The sequence below is a fragment of the Erythrolamprus reginae genome, chromosome 1 (genome assembly GCF_031021105.1).
Source record: "Erythrolamprus reginae isolate rEryReg1 chromosome 1, rEryReg1.hap1, whole genome shotgun sequence".
Lineage (NCBI taxonomy): Eukaryota > Metazoa > Chordata > Lepidosauria > Squamata > Dipsadidae > Erythrolamprus > Erythrolamprus reginae.
Genome location: NC_091950.1, coordinates 13,056,309 through 13,075,161, shown reverse-complemented (window position 1 = coordinate 13,075,161; position 18,853 = coordinate 13,056,309). Strand labels below are relative to the sequence as shown.

The window sequence follows — 18,853 nt, the reverse complement described above, 5'->3', positions numbered from 1 at the left end:
GTACTATGTGTGGTCAGAAATAGTCAATTTTGTGTTTTGTGTATTGGGAAGAGGGACAAATGCAAATTTCCAAGTGGTTTTTCCAAACTCAATAATTTTTAAGGTTGTGGGCCTTACGCAGAGGTAAAATCAGTAGCGGGTTGCAGCCGGTACGGCTGGGATTGGGGCTCCGGTAATGAACATGGAGAGGTGCACTCACCTCCGCACCCCGGACGCATGCACGCGTGAGATTTGGCTTCACACATGCACAGCAAGCAAAATCTCACACGAGGGCGCTAAAGCGCGTGAGATTTTGCCAATTTTTGCCGTTTTTTTGCTTCTGCGCATGCGGGGAAGCACAGAAATTGCTGAAAATAGGCAAAATCTCACGCACGAGAGCATCCTCATGTGAGATTCTGCTTGATGAGCATGCGCAGAAGCCAAATCTCACGCCGACGAGCACACACATGCCTGCTGGTTGCGCATGCACCTACGACAGCCCAGAAAAGTGTACCTGTAGCAGCCAGTAAGTACAACTCCACTTGGGTGAAATGCAGTGAAGGGCTACCAAAACTTTTACTACCACACTGTGGGCGTGGCTTATGCATTTTCTTTCAACGTCTTTCAGTGCAAATTGGGTGCTCTGGGGTGGAGCTCCATTTTTGCTACGCCACTGCGTTCCCCCTCATCCAGGAAGCAGCCCACCCCTGCTGAAATGCTACCAGTTCAGCCAGCTTCAGGCATACCGGTAGTGTTGGCTGCCAGTGGTTTGGAGAGCCAGTAGTGCAGAGCAAACCTCTGCCCACCTACTGCCATTTTCTTTTTTAAACCCTCTGCGCACACGCAAAGCTTTCTGTGTATGCACGTAGGGTGAAAAAGCATGTGCAATTTGCACAGCTTCTGAACTGGTAGAGAAGGTAAGAACATAAGAACCTAAGAAGAGCCATGCTGAATCAGGCCAAAGCCCATCGAGTCCAGCATTCTGTGTCCCATAGTGGCCCACCAATTGTCCTTGGGGATCTTGAGCAGAAAGAGAAGGCAAGACCCTCCCTTTCCCTTGACCCCCAACAAATGGGACCCAAGGGAATCCTGCCTGCCTCCACCAACATAGAGGTGGCACATGGACATACGTTTCAACAACCACTAATAACACTTGGCATCCATGAATCTGTCTAATCCTGCCTTGAACCTCTCCAGGCTGACAGCTGTCACGACCTCTTCTGGAAGGAAATTCCATAAACCAAGGACCCTCTGGGTGAAGAAATATTTCCCTTGGTTTGTCCTCACTTTCTTACCTATGAGCTTTAGGGAGGGCCCCCTCGTCCTAGTATTGTGTGATAGAGAAAATAATTTTTCTCTATCCACCTTTTCTATTCCATGCAGGATTTTATACACTTCTATCAAGTCTCCCCTTAAACGCTGTCTTTCAAGGCTGAAGAGACCAAGGCGTTGCAACCTGTTATCATAAGGGAAGGGCTCCATTCCTTTGATCTTTCTTGTTGCCCTTTTTTGCACCTTTTCCAGGTCCATTATATCCTTCTTGAGGTGCGGTGACCAGAACTGTACACAGGACTCCAAGTGTGGTCTCACCATCGATTTGTATAGAGGCAATACAACACTTACTGACTTATTTCCGATTCCCTTAATAATTATGCCAAGCATGGAATTTGCTTTTTTTTACTGCTGCTGCGCACTGGGTTGACATCTTCATTGAGCTGTCCACCAAAACCCCAAGATCCCTTGCTTGGGTTGTCTCAGAAAGTTTGGTCCCCATCATTTGGTAGGTATAATTGGGGTTCTTTGCCCCGATGTGCATAAATTTGCACTTGTTTAGGTTAAAATGCATTTTCCACTTTGTTGCCCACTCACTCAATTTTGAGAGATCCTTCTGGAGCTTCCGACAATCAGTTTTAGTGATTGTCGTCAGCAAACTTTGCTACCTCACTATTTACTTCTACATCCAGATCATTAATAAATAAATTAAAAAGTAAAGGTCCCAAAACTGAACCTTTCTTTCTTTCTTTCTTTCTTTCTTTCTTTCTTTCTTTCTTTCTTTCTTTCTTTATTTATTTGATTTGATTTGTATGCCGCCCCTCTCCATAGACTCAGGGCGGCTAACAACAGTGATAAAAACAGCATGTAACAATCCAATACTAAAACAACTAAAAATCCCTTATTGTAAAACCAAACATACAAATATATCATGCATAAAATTGTAAAGGCCTAGGGGGAAAGAATATCTCAGTACCCCCATGCCTGATGGCAGAGGTGGGTTTTAAGGAGCTTACGAAAGGCGAGGAGGGTGGGGGCAATTCTAATCTCCGGGGGGAGTTGATTCCAGAGGTACCTTGGGGTACACTGTAAGTAGATTTCACCGCTGTAAACTGTAAGGTACAGTAAGTAGATTTCACCGCTGGCCTTATGTCTATTCTCAGTCATCCAAGACATGGTTGCCCCAAAGATGCTTTTTTTTTTTTTAACGTTTTGCTTCCCATCCAAGAAACTTCTTCAGTTCAGTCAGAACAGAATTTGCTTCTTGGATGAGAAGGGAATCGTCTTCGAGGAAAAACAATGTTCAGTTGAAAAAACTTTAGAAAAAAAGCACCTTGGAGCATTCTGGCCTTCAACTCCCAGGAGGCGGGCTGGGACGTTCTGGGAATTGAAGTCGACACATCGTCAAGTTGCGAAGGTTAAGAAACATTAAGAAATTTTAGCAATCAATGGATGGAAAGTACGAATTGCACAGCATGGCGGAGAAAGGCCCGATTAGAACATTTTGTGCTGTACAAGTGTGTTCCTCGAAGTTTTGAGAAATTCCAAGGGAACATCTTTTCTTAAGTGAGAGGAAATGTAATTTTTTTGGATCTTACATTACTCATCCATTTACAAAAGATTATTTTGCATCCGGAGCAGCTGTTGACCAATACTCACCCATGATGTTGTAACTCTTAGCGTTTCCTACTGTGGAATAGGATTTTATAGGTTAATCATACAAAAAGGTACAAGGACCCCAAAACTTTGGTGCTTGCAAAGTACACTGCTCAAAAAAATTAAAGGGAACACTTAAAAAACAGAATATAACTTGAAGTAAATCAAACTTCTGAGATCAAACTGTCCACTTAGGAAGCCACACTGATTGACAATCAATTTCACATGCTGTTGTGCAAATGGAAGAGTTGTGCAAATGAAATATTCAGTGAGAACATTTCATTCATTCAGATCTAGGATGTGTTATTTGAGCGTTCCCTTTATTTTTTTGAGCAGTATATTTACAAACTATATATACAAACCGTTCCATGCATCTGATGCAGTGAGCTGCATTTCAAAAAGTGTTTCTGCCTTTGAATTTGAATATAATTTTGAGTTGCAAAAGGGGCTATCAGACTTCTGATGTGGGCTATCCTAGATCACAGATCTCCAACCAATCTCCTATCCCCAATCACAGATCTTCAACTCCGTCTGGGGAATTCTGGGAATTGAAGTCCTTCAGGCTTAAAGTTGCCAAGGTTGGAGACCCTATGTAATCCTGGCCTGTTGTAAAAATTGATTGTTTGGTTGGTGCAGCAAGTCATTTTTGACTCTTAGCCGTCCCATAGATTTGTGTTAAAATAAAATGGGCATAAAATAAAGGCAGCCCTCAGCTTATGGCCACAATTGAACCCAAATATTCTGCTGCTAAGGTTATGAGTTTTAGATCACGCTGCCTGAGGAATTCTGGGAATTGAAATCCACCTGTCCTAAAGCATGCTGGCTGAGGAATTTTGGGAATTGAAGTTCACCCATTTTAAAACATACTGGCTGGAGAATTCTGGGAACTGAAATACGCCCGTCTTAAATTGTGCTGCCTGGGGAACTCTGGGAATTGAAGTCAACCTGTCTTAAATTATGCTGGCTGGGGGAATTCTGGGAGTTAAAATCCATACATCTTAAAGTTGCTGAGGTAGTGAAACATTGCCCTAGGGTACCATACACTGTTTACATCCACTATTTACAATACAAGTAGTCCTTAACTTACAACCATAAATGTGCCCTAAATTTCCATTGCTAAGAAAAAGGCAGTGGTTTCATACAATGTGCTCCATTTTATGACTTTTTTTGTCAGGGTTGTTAAGCGAATTGCTGCAGTTGTTAAGTGAATCATGCAGTCAGGAAGTGAATCTGGCTCCCCTTCTTTCACTGGTAGGAAGTCAGCTGAGAAGATTTATAACTGGTGACTCCGTGATCTCAGAACACTGCAACCCCCATAATTGCATGCCAGTTTAATTTATTTAACTATTTATGCCACCCTTCTCCTTAGACTCAGGGTGGCTTACAATATATTAGCATTTAGCAATAGCACTTTTTAACAGAGCCAGCCTATTGCCCCCACAATCCGGGTCCTCATTTTACCCACCTTGGAAGGATGGAAGGCTGAGTCAACCTTGAGCTGGTGATTGGTGATGAGATTTGAACCGCTGAGCTGCAGATCTAGCAATCAGCTTTAGTGGCCTGCAGTACTGCACTCTACCCACTGCGCCACCCCGGCTCATTAAATTAATTTAATTTAATTCAATTTATATGCCTTCCAATCCCAATGGGACTCAGTTGTCAAGCGCGCCCCTTTTGATCACATGATAAAATGGGGTCATGGATCCTGCAACAGTCATAAGTGTGGGAAAAGGTTATAAGTCATTTTTTTTCAATGCTGCTTTAACTTCAAACGGTCACTAAACAATAGTTGTAAGTTGAGGACTATATGTACATAATGGTCAGTCAAATACAGAAAAGATTGTTTTGACTGGAGAGTTTGCTCACAATCAGGAGGCTGTGTGTTCAATCCTAGGTAGCAGCAGATATTCCGCTCTCTGGGCACAATGAGTATCTATAAGGATACTCAAGTAACAAGTAGGATGCTTGGCTGCATAGCTAGAGGTATAACAAGCAGGAAGAGGGAGATTGTGATCCCGCTATATAGAGCGCTGGTGAGACCACATTTGGAATACTGTGTTCAGTTCTGGAGACCTCACCTACAAAAAGATATTGACAAAATTGAACGGGTCCAAAGACGGGCTACAAAAATAGTGGAAGGTCTTAAACATAAAACTTATCAGGAAAGACTTCATGAACTCAATCTGTATAGTCTGGAGGACAGAAGGGAAAGAGGGGACATGATCGAAATATTTAAATATATTAAAGGGTTAAATAAGGTTCAGGAGGGAAGTGTTTTTAATAGGAAAGTGAACACAAGAACAAGGGGGGCACAATCTGAAGTTATCTGGGGGAAAGATCAAAAGCAACACGAGAAAATATTATTCTACCGAAAGAGTAGTAGATGCTTGGAACAAACTTCCAGCAGACGTGGTTGGTAAATCCACAGTAACTGAATTTAAACATGCCTGGGATAAACATAGATCCATCCTAAGATAAAATACAGGAAATAGTATAAGGGCAGACTAGATGGACCAGGAGGTCTTTTTTCTGCCTTCAGTCTTCTATGTTTCTATATCTGATGCAATGGAGATAGGAAGGGCATCCAGCCAGTAAACACTCAGGTCCATTCGGTCAACCCAACTCCATCCTGAGCCAAGGGATCACGACAGGGGTCTTCAAACTTTTTAAACAGGGGGCCAATTCCCTGGGTGGGCATAGCAGGTTACTGAAGAGATGTTGCTGCCTGGGTGAGGGTTAGAGACTTCTCTCTGTGTGTGTGTCTCCCTCCCCCCACCCCAGAGGCCATGCCATTTTGCACCTCCTCGGTCTCCAGTACCATTCTTCTACCTAAAAAGGGGCCTGTTTTTCGCCTCCTCGCCCTCCAGAAGGCGAGTGGGAGCTGGTGGGTAGGGGTGGGCGGGCAGGATAGCTTTGTGGTCCTGCCTGGGCCAGAATAATGGCTTCGGCAGGCCATAGTTTGAGAACCTCTGGATTATGGGATTATTAAAAGAAAAAAACCTGTACAGCTCTAATCCCTGTGGAATTAGCCATTTCTTCCCATGCAATGACAGAACTTGGGTAGGCTTTTAGGCAAATTGTAAATCCCAAATGACACATGCACAATTAGTAGTTCATTTTTACATGACAATGTGTCTGTCTTCTGGATAATTTCCTTGAAGAGTTTTGCACATTATATATATTCACTAACATGAAAAAATACTGGAAATCAATAAACCTGTTTTTTTTAAAAAAATATTATTCCCTCATTTTTTTGATAGCTGCTACTGGGATATTAACAAAATATTTTAAACTGGACTTGCTTTCTGTTCTATAGACAACAAACAAATATTTGATTATGTTTTGTGTATAAAAAAAGCAATGGATATAAATCAGTGTTTTTCAAACTTGGCAACTTAAAAGATGAGTGGATTTCAACTCCCATAATGCCCCAGATAACAGGCTAGTGCTAGCAAACCTTTTCTTCTTTGGGTGCCAAAAGATTGTGGGTGCGTGCTATCGCACATGCGTGAGTGCCCACAATCGTAATTCAATGCCTGCGGAGGGCGAAAACAGCTTCCCCTGCTCCACAGAGGCCCTCTGGAGACGGGAAATGGCCTGTTTCCCAACTTCTGATGGGCCCAGTAGACTCATGTTTCGCCCTCCCCAGGCTCCAAAGGGTTCCCCGGAGCCGGGGGAGGTAAAAACGCCCTCTCCCATGTCCCGGAGGCTCCCTGGAAACAAAAAACACCCTCCCGGAGCATCTGTGCGTGGCCGGCACACACAGGCTTGCCATCCCTGACATAGGCATTCTGGAAGTTGAACTTCACAAATGCTGACTGGGGCATTCTGGGAACTGGAGTCCATTCGTCTTAAATTTGACAAATATGAAAATAACTTTGATAAAAGTATAGTACTGTACAATTGAGAACTCCTGGGGGGGGGGGATGAAAAGGAACCCAGAATTTCAGGATCTGTACATCTTTCAGTTTACATATATCTATGGCAGGGTTCTCCGACCTTGACAACTTTTAAGACTTGTGAACTTCAATTCCCAGACTTCCTCAGCCAGCTTTGCTAATTCCTCAGTAAGCTTTGCTGGCTGAGGAATTATGGGAGTTGAAGTCCACAAGTCTTAAAGTTGCCATGGTTGGAGATTGCTGATCTATGGTCTTGTAATTGTTGCTAGGGATGGAAGGATGATAATTTTTCATCGCGTATTTTTCTAGCTTGCATTGCAGATGCCATTATGGACCAAATGTTTTTAGAAGCCTGCAATATAAAGAAGTACAAATAAAGAGACAGAATGGACGCGCGTTTAAATTACGAAGTTCACTAAATCACTCTGAAGTAATGATTCCTATCTCTTTCGGCCTTTTTCCCATCAACCAACGCGCGAATAGCTTCCCAGCAAGCTTTGCGCGACTCAATGGAGAGGTCGGGACGCCGCTTTAGGGATAGTTCTATTTCCCATCGTGCCTTGCGCACTCGGACCAAAAAAAAAGGGGGAGCGCCGTTTTAGATTTTCGGCCTGCCCTGCGCATGTCCTATGCCGCGAGACTCTGCGCATGTCCTCAAAAAAGACGATCCCAACGGCGAAAGAATCGGGGTGCAGGCTATGAAAGACTCCATTTCCCAGCATGCCTTATAAGCGAGCGTTCGCTTCCCCCCCCCGTCTCCTTTCTCTCTCCTCTAGAGCAGTGTTTCCCAACCTTGGCAACTTGAAGATATCTGGACTTCAACTCCCAGAATTCCCCAGTTAGCATTCGCTGGCTGGGGAATTCTGGGAGTTGAAGTCCAAATATCTTCAAGCTGCCAAGATTGGGAAACACTGCTCTATGAGCTCAGGGAGATAAACTACATTGACACCCCTTCCCCGCATCCCGCCGAACGCACAACTTTAGAGGAACCGCAGAAATTCCCTCCGGAGAAGCACCTCAGAAGTAGAAGGGTGTGTGTGTGTGTAAAAACGCGCCTCCGTTTCTCAGCCTGCCCGGCTCCGGCGAAGAAGGCGGTTGAGAGCCGCACGCGACCCTCGCTTCCCAGCGTGCCTTGCGCCGGAGAGGAAAGACGGTTGAGAGCCGCACATGATCCCCGCTTCCCAGAGGGCCTCGCGCTGGGGAGGGATGAGGAGGCGGGGCCAGGCGGTCGGACTCCACTTCCCGGCGTGCCCCGCGCCCCTTCTCTGGCTGAGGTGTTTCTCCTCCTCGTCCCTTCGCGCCCGGGAGCTGCCGCCGCCGTCGTCATGCTGGAAGAGGCCGGCGAGGAGGTGCTGGGCTCGGTTCTGCTGAAGGCCTCGTGCCTGCCGCTCAGCTTCCTGCTGGTGTTGCCCGCCGTCCTGCTGCTGCTGCTGGGCCCGCCGCCGGCTTCGGCCGCCCACGAGTTCACCGTCTACCGCATGCAGCAGTACGAGCTCGGGGGGCAGCCCTACGGTCAGTGAGGGGAGGGGGGCTCTCTGTCTTCTCCGGGGCCTCCCCCCTCACAAGCGCCGGACCCCAGCACCCATCCGCCACTCCCCTCTCCCACCAGGGCTGGGGACGATGGGAGCTGGAGTCCGGCCTTCTCTGGGCCCTGAGAAGCCCCCCGGGGGTGGGGTGGAGGCCTGGCTTTCGAGAAGCCTGGCGATAAAGACCCAAGGCCCCTTCCAACGCTGTAAACCCTCCCCAGCTTCGCCTTGGCTAGCCTGATAGGGGAGGGGGAAGCAGCTGATTCATGGGCGCCCCTTTGCCCCCCCCGTCTGAAAGCACCCCCTCATTTTGAAATAGGGGACCCCGCCCCCCCAAATAGGCCTTCCAGAAGGTTCCCTCTTTGGGACAATTGGCCCTGAAATTCAAGCAGGGGGCAGCTGGTAGATGAGGGGGTCCCTGGTGCTCTCTGAGACGTTTCATGACCCAACTAGTTAACGTCATCACTGCTCGAAGGGAGAACAGTTTGTGCAGAGGAGGAGGACTGTGGGGTTCTTGGTGCTTTCTGAGCTTGGTGGTTTTCTTGCAGATGGTTCATGACCCAACTAGTGCTAAAAGAGGAGTGGGGTTTACAGAGAGGAGAGGAGGACTGTAGAGCAGGGGTCTCCAACCTTGGCCACTTTAAGACTTGTGCACTTCAACTCCCAGAGTTCCTCAGCCAGCACCCCTGCTGTAGAGTGCTTGATGGCCTTTAAGCTTGATTGTTTTCTAGCTGATATTTTATTACCCACCTAGGTAACATCATCAGTGCTAGAAGGGGAGTGATACCAGGTTGTCTTGGTCTCTTCAGCCTTGAAAGACGGCATTTCAGGGGTGACTTGATCGAAGTGTATAAAATCCTGCGTGGTATAGAAAAGGTAGATAGCGAAAAATTATTTTCTCCATCACACAATACTAGGACGAGGGGGCCCCTCCCTAAAGCTCACAGGGAAGAAAGTGAGGACAAATCAAGGGAAATATTTCTTTACCCAGAGGGTCCTTGGTTTATGGAATTCACTTCCAGCAGAAGTTGTGACAGCTGTCAGCCTGGATAACTTCAAGGCAGGATTAGACAGATTCATGGATGCCAAGTGTATCATAGCTGGTTATTGAAACGGATGTCCATGTGCTGCCTCTATGTTGGTTGAGGCAGGCAGGATTCCCTTGGGTCCCATTTGTTGGGGGTCAAGGGAAAGGGAGGGTCTTGCCTTCTCTTTCTGCTCAAGATCCCCAAGGACAATGGGTGGGCCACTGTGACACAGAATGCTGGACTCAATGGGCTTTGGCCTGATTCAGCATGGCTGTTCTTAGGTTCTTATGGGGTTGAGGAAAAGAGAGGGAGGAGGAAGGAAAAGGGGAGGAGGAGGAGCAGGAGAAGAGAGGTGGAGGAAGATGACTATGGGGTCCTTGGTGCTCTCGGAGTGTGATGGTTTTCTTACAGGCATTTCATTGCTATGCTAGGTAGCACCGGCAGTGCTAGAAAGCAGTGGGGTTTGTGGACTGGAGGAGGAGAGTGCTCTCTGAGCTTGCATATGTTTCATCATACAACTAGATAACATCATTAATGTTGGAAGGGTGTGGGGTTTACAGAGAGAAGGGAGATGGCTGTAGTGCTTGAGGCTCTCTGAGCCTGATTGTTTTCTTGTGACTGTTTTATTACCCACCTAGGTAACAACATCGGTGCTAGAAGGGAGAGGAGGAGGAGGAGGAAGAATGTGGGGTCCTTGTTCTCTGAGCTTGGTTATTTTCTTGCAGACCTTTCATGACCCATCTAGCTAATATCATCAGGGCTAGAAGGGGGTCGGGTTTATAGAGAGGAGGGGGAGGAGAGTGCTTGATGCTCTCTGAGCTGGGTTGTTTTCTTGTTGATGTTTTATTACCCACCTAGGTATCCTCATCAGTGCTAGGAGAGAGGGGTGGAGGAGGACCACAATGATGAGGACAATGCCTGTGGAGTCCTTTGTGCTTTTTGAGCTGTTTTCTTGCAAACATTTCATGACCCATCTTGGTAACATCACCAGCGCTAGAAAAGGGGCAGACCTGGTGGAGAAGATGAGGTGGACTGTTTATTTATTTTATTAATTGGGCTTATATGCCGCCCCTCTCTGTGGACTCGGGGCGGCTCACAAACACTTTGGTTAAAAGATACAATATAAAACATTCCTAAGCCAATTAATAGAATAATTACTTTAAAAATTTGTCTTAAAACTAGTCATTTAAAAAACGAACAATCATATCCATACTGTCGCATTCAATACATTTACTGGGCAGAGGCTGGGGTCTAGTGACCCCCAAGCCTGCCGACATAGGTGCGTTTTCAAGTTCTTACAAAGGGGGAGGGGGGCAGTATGGATCTCTGGGGGGGACGGGACTGTTGTGGGTCTTTGGTGCTCTGTGAGCTTTTTTTTGGTAGACGTTTCACGACCCTCCAAAGCAGTGATTTTCAACCTTTTTTGAGCCGCGGCACATTTTTTACATTTACAAAATCATGGGGCACATTGGGTGGGTGCGGGCTAAAAAAAGTTTGGACAAAAAAATTCTCTCTCCCTCCCTTTCGCTCTATTTCTCCCTTTTTCTCTCACCATCCCTTTCTTTCTCTCTTTCTTCTTTCCTCTTTTTTGCTCTTTCTCTCTCCCTCCTTCCCTCCCTCTCTTGCTCTCTCTTGCTTTCTTTCTCTCTTGTTCTCTTTCTTTCTCTCTCTCTCTTGCTTGCTTTCTCTTGTTTTCTTTCTCTCTCTTTCTCTTTCTTTCTCTTTCTCTTGTTTTCTTTCTCTCTCTGAGCTTCGCGGCACACCTGACCATGTCTCGCGGCACACTGGTTGAAAAACACTGCTCCAAAGTAACATCAATACTAGTAAGAGAATAGGGTTTGCTGTCATTTTATATACTAGTGGCCGATGATGTTACCTAGTTTGGGTCATGAAATCATCTGCACGAAAACAAACAAGTCAGAGAACACCAAAGACCCCCCTCCCCCGCCATCCCTTTCTCTCCACCTTTTCTAACACTGATGATGTTACCTAGTTTGAGTCGTGAAAAGCCTGCAAGAAAACTCAGCTCAGAGAGCACCAAGAACCCCATGGTCCTTGTCTTTAAGGCTAATAGAAGGCAGACCCTTCATGACCCAAACTAGTTGTCATCACACAATGATTTTACTTAATTTGAGTAACGAAACATCTGCAAAAAAACTAAGCTCAGAGAACACAAAGGACCCCTGATTTCAGCCCTGAGTTATGAACATTCTCCTTTATGGGGGAGGGTCTGCCAAGAAGCTCTTCGGGGAAGGGAGGAGCAAGCATGACACAGCTGCTTACTTCACCTGGGTCTATCTGGCTGGGTCCACCCTTTGGCTGGAATTTCTGCAAGGTCTGGACAAAGGTCCTACTTAATGCAGCCTAACTGACAATGCCAGGATCCAATCATAGCAATGCAGGGGTGATCTTTTGGTCAATGGACCTCTCTTCTGCACTTAAGTAGGATTGTCAGACAAGTTGGAGGAAGTTTGGTATGTGAAGGGCCTATGTGTTGAAGCCATCTCTCCACCTCTCCACTGAAGGAATCCAGGTGCCCCTTGAAACTACAACCTGAATTTTCTCATTTCTTGGAACTTTTTTCATTTTCTATTGGAATCTTATTTCCCCCACTATAATTTTGTGAAGCTTTTTTTTATATAACCTTATATAAATAAGACTCAGGAGGGAAGTGTTTTTAATAGGAAAGTGAACACAAGAACAAGGGGACACAATCTGAAGTTAGTTGGGGGAAAGATCAAAAGCAACATGAGAAAATATTATTTTACCGAAAGAGTAGTAGATCCTTGGAACAAACTTCCAGCAGAGGTGGTTGGTAAATCCACAGTAACTGCATTGAAACATGCCTGGGATAAACATATATCCATCCTAAGATAAAATACAGGAAATAATATAATGGCAGACTAGATGGACCATTAGGTCTTTTTCTGCCATCAGTCTTCTATGTTTCTATGTTTATTTAGAGAGAGCTTGCTCTTTCGGGGTGAGTCCGAGGCAAAAGGCCTAAGTAACCCTGGCCTGTTCTAAAAATGGATTGGTTGGTTGGTGCAGCAAGTCATTTTCGACTCCCAGCCACCCCATAGATTGGTGGGAAATAAATGGGCACATAATAAAGGGAGTCCTCATCTTATGCCACAATTGAACCCAAATATTCTGTTACTAAGGTTATGAGTTTTGCCCCATTTTATGACCTTTCTTGCCATGGTTTTTAACTGAATCACTAGAGTTGTTACTGATTGTTAAGTGAATGTGATTGTTAAATGAATCTGGATTCCCCGTTAATTTTGCTTGTCAGAAGGTGTCAAAAAGGGATCACACAAATCATAAATACATGCCAGTTGTCCAAATCTTAATTACAGGACACTGGGGACGTTGCAATGGTCATAAGTGTGAAAAACATTCATAAGTTGCTTTGTCCAGTGCCATTGTAGCTGTCACTAAACAAACAGCTCTAAATAGAGGACTATCCCTAAGCAAGAAAAGCTAGCTAAGATTAAAGCAGAACAGCAGCGTAATTTAAAGTAGCGTCTTACTACATGGAGAAAAAGCTAGCCTGAGAAAGCTTTCTAATATTAAGAAATAGTTCTACTTCAGTAGTGGGTTATTGCAATAGTGCATTGCACTGTGATGTAATTCAGTGCTCTTGCAGAATTGCATAGGGAAGATAAATGCGGCAGGAACTCAAGCTACAATTATGGCCTGTTGTGTCTTCAAATATTGCAGTCTTTCTGTCAGATCCCTGTCCATGTAGGTAGTCCTCGATTTACAACACAATTGAGCCTCAAATTACAGGTGTAAGTCATGCTGGTCATTAAGTGAGTCATCATGTGGCCGTGATCGACTTTCCAATCTTCTTTGCAGTGGTTATTGAGCGAATGCAATCCATTGTTTTGTCATTTATGTTTCAAAAGTGCTTCGGTTCTGAAGCAGCAGCAAAATGTCTTCAAATGATCTATGATCCCGCTATATAGAGTGCTGGTGAAACCGCATTTGGAATACTGGGTTCAGTTCTGGAGACCTCACCTACAAAAAGATATTGACAAAATTGAACCGGTCCAAAGACGGGCTACAAGAATGGTGGAAGGTCTTAAGCATAAAACGTATCAGGAAAGACTTCATGAACTCAATCTGTATAGTCTGGAGGACAGAAGGAAAAGGGGGGACATGATCGAAACATTTAAATATGTTAAAGGGTTAAATAAGGTCCAGGAGGGAAGTGTTTTTAATAGGAAAGTGAACACAAGAACAAGGGGACACAATCTGAAGTTAGTTGGGGGAAAGATCAAAAGCAATGTGAGAAAATATTATTTTACTGAAAGAGTAGTAGATGCTTGGAACAAACTTCCAGCAGACATGGTAGATAAATCCACAATAACTGAATTTAAACAGCCTGGGATAAACATATATCCATCCTAAGATAAAATACAGAAAGTAGTATAAGGGCAGACTAGATGGACCATGAGGTCTTTTTCTGCCGTCAGTCTTCTATGTTTCTAAAGAAAAACCAGGAAGTCCAATTGTCCTGGATGTTTTTGGCTGGAAACTGGCAATAAACTCCGGTTTCCAGCCAAAAATGTGTTAAATGTTTGATGATGTGACTGAGGGAGTCTGGAAAAGAAGAATAGTTTCTGGAATTGGGTAATGAAAAGGACTAGGGGGTGACATGATAGCGGTATTCTGATATCTCGGGTTGCCACAAAGAAGAAGGTGTGTGTGTCAACCAGTGGAACCACTTGCCTCCAAAAGTTGTGAATGTTCCAAGAAGAAATTGTAAAATCATTTGTCTGAAGCGATACAGAGTTTCCTGCCTGAGCAAGGGGTTGGACTAGAAGACCTCCAGGGTCCCTTCCAACTCTGTTGATCTATATTCTAAAATGGTTGTAAATGCAGGATGGTTGCTGAGTCCCAAAATGTATGGCACCTATTGGAACTTCAGGTTTGGGTTTTGAGTGCCTTTGGGAGGAGTTCTGTCTTAACTTTGAATGGTGGCTGAGCCTCTGGTTTTTATTTATTTATTTATTGACTGATTGATTGATTGTTTGTTAGAGTTGGAAGGGACCATGCGGGTCATCAAGTCCAACCCCCTGCCTAAGCAGGAACCCTATAGCTTCCCAGCCAAATGGCAGTCCAATTTCCTCTTTAAAATGTCCAGAGTATTGGAGTTCACAACGTCCGCTGGTAGGTTGTTCCACTGGTTGATCGTTCTGACCGTCAGGAAGTTCTTCCTTATTTCCAGGTTGAATCTTTCCTTGGTCAGCTTCCAGCCGTTGTTCCTCGTCCGGCCCTCGAGTGCCCTGGAGAATAAAGTGATCCCCTCCTCTCTGTGGCAACCCCTCGTATACCTGCAGACTGCTATCATGTCCGCTCTGGTTGTCAGTCAAAGACTCACATGTATTATGGAACTTCAAAACTCATGGAGGAAACAACTTTTTAAAACAGAGGTCTTCAAACTTGGCAACTTTAAGACTTGTGGACTTTGACTCCCAGAATTCTTAGAGTTGAAATCCACAAGTCTTAAAGTTGCCATGTTTCTTAATTGCCAGGTCTGGTTTTTATCTCTGCCTGTGGTTAACTACCTGTTATTAAAGCCTGGGCCATCATTTGTTATTAGTTGTGACATCGTGTCCGACCCATTGCAACCCCATGGACAACGTTCCTCCAGGCCTTCCTGTCCTCTACCATTCTCTTTTCAAGCTCACGCCGACTGCTTCAGTGACTCCATCCAGCCACCTCGTTCTCTGCCGTCCCCTTCTTCTTTTGCCCTCAATCGTTCCCAGCACTAGGCTTTTCTCCAGGAAGTCCTTCCTTCTCATTAGGTGGCCATTAGAGCAATACAATCCGGTGATGGCAACCCTATGGCACGGGTGCCATAGGTGGCACGTGGAGCCATATCTGCTGGCACACAAGCTGTTGCCCTAACTCAGCTCCAATGTGCATGTGGGTGATTTTTGGCTTGCACAGAGGCTCTGGGAGGGCGTTTTTGGCCTCCAGAGAGCCTTAGGGGGGGGGGGATGTGTGAGGGCAAAACACAAGCCTTTTGGGCCCACCAGAAGTTGGGAAACAGGTTGTTTCCAGCTTCCAGAGGGCCTCGGGGGGGGGGGAGCTGTTTTCACCCTCCCCAGGCATTGAATTATGAATGTGGGCACTCTCGTGTGTGTGTGTGTGATAGCACACTCTCAGGCTCTTTCAGCACCGGAGGAAAAAAAGGTTCACCATCACTGCCTTAATCTATGATCCTTCCCTGCACAGAGGTGGCTTGTGTAACTATTTCTCTGTAATGTAAAAAAGGAAAAGCAATGTTTCTTCCTTTCCGCCATAACGTCTTGCCGACACACATCACAATATTGCATTGACGTTCTTGTTAATGCAGGTAGACTTTTGACAGTTTGTTTAGCATCTGTTCAAAGTTACAACGGGACTGAAAAAAGGGACTTGGGACCATTTTTCACCCTTCCAACCATTGCAGCCTCTCCGTGGTCACACGATCAGATTTCAGATGCATGTTCAACTGGTTCACATTTAGGACAGTTGCAGCATCTCAGGGTTACGTGATCACCTTTTGCAACCTTCGGACAAGGCAAGTCACTAAGGGAAACAGATTCGCTTAACAACGAGCTGAGGTGGCACACTGGGTAGAGTGCAACACTGCAGGCCACTAAAGCTGACTGCTTGATCGGCAGGTCAGCGGTTCAAGTCTCATCACTGGCTCAAGGTTGACTCAGCCTTCCATCCTTCCGAGGTGGGTAAACTGAGGACCCGGATTATGGGGGCAATAGCCTGGCTCTGTTAAAAAGTGCTATTGCTAACATGTTGTAAGCTGCCCTGAGTCTAAGGAGAAGGGCGGCATAAAACCCCCCGAATAAATTAATAATAATAATAATAATAATAATAATAATAATAATTCTTCATTAGATTTGTACAACAACAATGATAAAAACAATATTATAATGGCACAAATCTAATATTAAAAAACTAAAAACCCTATCATAATTAAAAACCACACAGCACATACATACCAAACATAAATTATAATAAGCCTGGGAGAAAGATGTCTCAAATCCTCCATGCCTGGCGTTATAGGTGGGTCTTAAGTAGTTTACGGAAGACAAGGAGGGTGGGAGCAGTTCTAATCTCCGGGGGAAGTTGATTCCAGAGGGCCGGGGCCACCACAGAGAAGGCTCTTCCCCTGGGGCCCGCCAGATGACATATATTATTATTATTATTATTATTAATAATAATAATAATAATAATAATTTATTAGATTTGTATGCCGCCCCTCTCCGAAGACTCGGGGCGGCTCACAACATAACAGTAGTACAGTACAGTACAGTTAGTAACTGTGTTACTAAGCAACAATGGCAAGAAAGGTGGTAAAATGGGGCAAAACTCATTCAAGTGTCTCGCTGAACGACATAAATTTTGGAGTCCACTGTGGTTGCAAGTCACGGACTACTTTACACATTCAGGAGTGGAATCTGTCCAGTTCCTGTTGGACACTTCAGCTTGGTGTGGGTTTATGTCATACATTGTGATGTGTTGGCAATGCATCTTGTACCCATTTACTTTGATATCAGAAGAAAGATCAGAAATTCTGGCAGGTTCTGAATTGCTTTTCCAATGTTATGTGGGTTTCTTTATTAACACACATATACTTTATTTATTTTATTTTATTTATTCATTTTGTCCAATACACAATACATAGAAGAGAATAGACATGAGGTAATATATATAAAGAAAAATAGGAAGAAAAAAAGGAAGACAATATATATGATATATGAAATAAAGGAAAGACAATTGGACAAGGGACGAAAGGCACACCGGTGCACTTATGTACGCCCCTTACTGACCTCTTGGGAACCTAGAGAGGTCAATCGTGGAGAGTCTAAGGGAGAAATGTTGGGGGTTAGGGATTGACACTACTGAGTCTGGCAATGAGTTCCACGCTTCGACAACTCGATTGTTAAAGCCATATTTTCTACAGTCAAGTTTGGAGCGGTTAATATTAACTTTGAATCTGTTGCGTGCTCTTGTGTTGTTGCGGTTGAAGCTGAAGTAGTCGTTGACAGGTAGGACGTTGCAGCATATGATCTTGTGGGCAATACTTAAATCGTGTTTTAGGCGTCGTCGTTCTAAGCTTTCTAGACCCAGGATTGTTAGTTACTGCTTAGTTAGAGTTAGTTAGTTATTGTTACTGCTGTTTGAAAAAGTAAATCTGGCATTTATTAAACTTGCATGGCACCCGGCTCTACAATAATTTATGGGCATCCAATTATATGAAACAATAAAACCACAAATAAGGGTCATAAATTTAAAGTTGAATTAAACTAAAGCTCCTCAGAATGCAGAGGGAGAGAGCAAAGGGTACACCGGAAGGAGGCAGGGTGTCACACACTCTTATTCACCTCCAAAGTGCCACATCCCCATTTTGGGAGGGAGGGGGAAGGGACTTTAAAAAAACCCAGCCCAGGCACACTTTCGGCTCTGCCTGCCTTGCTGTTAATAAACTAGACAAATTGAAAGTAACGAGAGCTGTAATATCTAACCTAGTGGAAGAAAAAGTGCTTAAATATGTTAAAGGGTTAAATAAGGTCCAGGAGGGAAGTGTTTTTAATAGGAAAGTGAACACAAGAACAAGGGGACACAATCTGAAGTTAGTTGGGGGAAAGATCAAAAGCAACATGAGAAAATATTATTTTACTGAAAGAGTAGTAGATGCTTGGAACAAACTCCCAGCAGACTTGGTTGGTAAATCCACAGGAACTGAATTGAAACATGCCTGGGATAAACATATATCCATCCTAAGATAAAATACAGAAAATAGTATAAGGGCAGACTAGATGGACCAGGAGGGCTTTTTCTGCCGTCAGTCTTCTATGTTTCTATGTTTCTATTCTTGCTCCCCCGCTCTCCGTTGCTGTAATAAACGTGGGAAATCTCTAAAGATCTCCTCCTCCCCAATTAAAATCCGTTAATGAGCTCCTCCCTCCAATAGTTTTGACTCCAAAGGGAAAAGGAGATTATATATGTGGAAACGCTAGAACATAAACACACATACAACCACGCCCAGTTTATATACCTTGTCAGCGCTGTCCAGTTTTCATTTTTTCCCTTTTCAAAAGCAAATTTTTTTTCACACTGAAATTTACTAGGTATGTCTTCCACCCCCCCCCCCACCTGATGATTTTTCTTAGTTCACCTCCCAGCTCTGCTGTTCTGCATATTTCAGCAAGTTTGCTGTTCAACCCAGTTGAGAATAGAACATAGAAACATAGAAGATTGACGGCAAAAATGACCTCCTGGTCCATCTAGTCTGCCCTTATACTATTTCCTGTATTTTATCTTAGGATGGATCAGTGTTTATCCCAGGCATGTTTAAATTCAGTTACTGTGGATTTACCCACCACGTCTGCTGGAAGTTTGTTCCAAGCATCTACTACTCTTTCAGTCAAATAATATTTTCTCACGTTGCTTCTGATCTTTCCCCCAACTAACC

General features: G+C 44.5%; 1 protein-coding gene across 4 annotated transcripts in view; it reads left to right on the top strand.

Annotated features, from left to right (window-relative positions):
- Positions 1-7,953: 7,953 nt before the first annotated feature.
- The window catches only part of NCLN (nicalin), a 48,548-nt gene continuing 37,648 nt past the window's right edge, over positions 7,954-18,853 (top strand). For 2 of the 4 annotated variants that reach the window (XM_070744681.1, XM_070744687.1), the window contains exon 1: positions 8,010-8,318. In XM_070744681.1, coding sequence (XP_070600782.1) covers positions 8,132-8,318 — 187 coding nt within the window. In that variant the 5' untranslated portion in view covers positions 8,010-8,131. Of the gene's footprint in view, positions 8,319-18,853 lie in introns of all 4 variants that reach the window. The other 2 variants (XM_070744695.1, XM_070744671.1) reach the window with 2 other exon arrangements.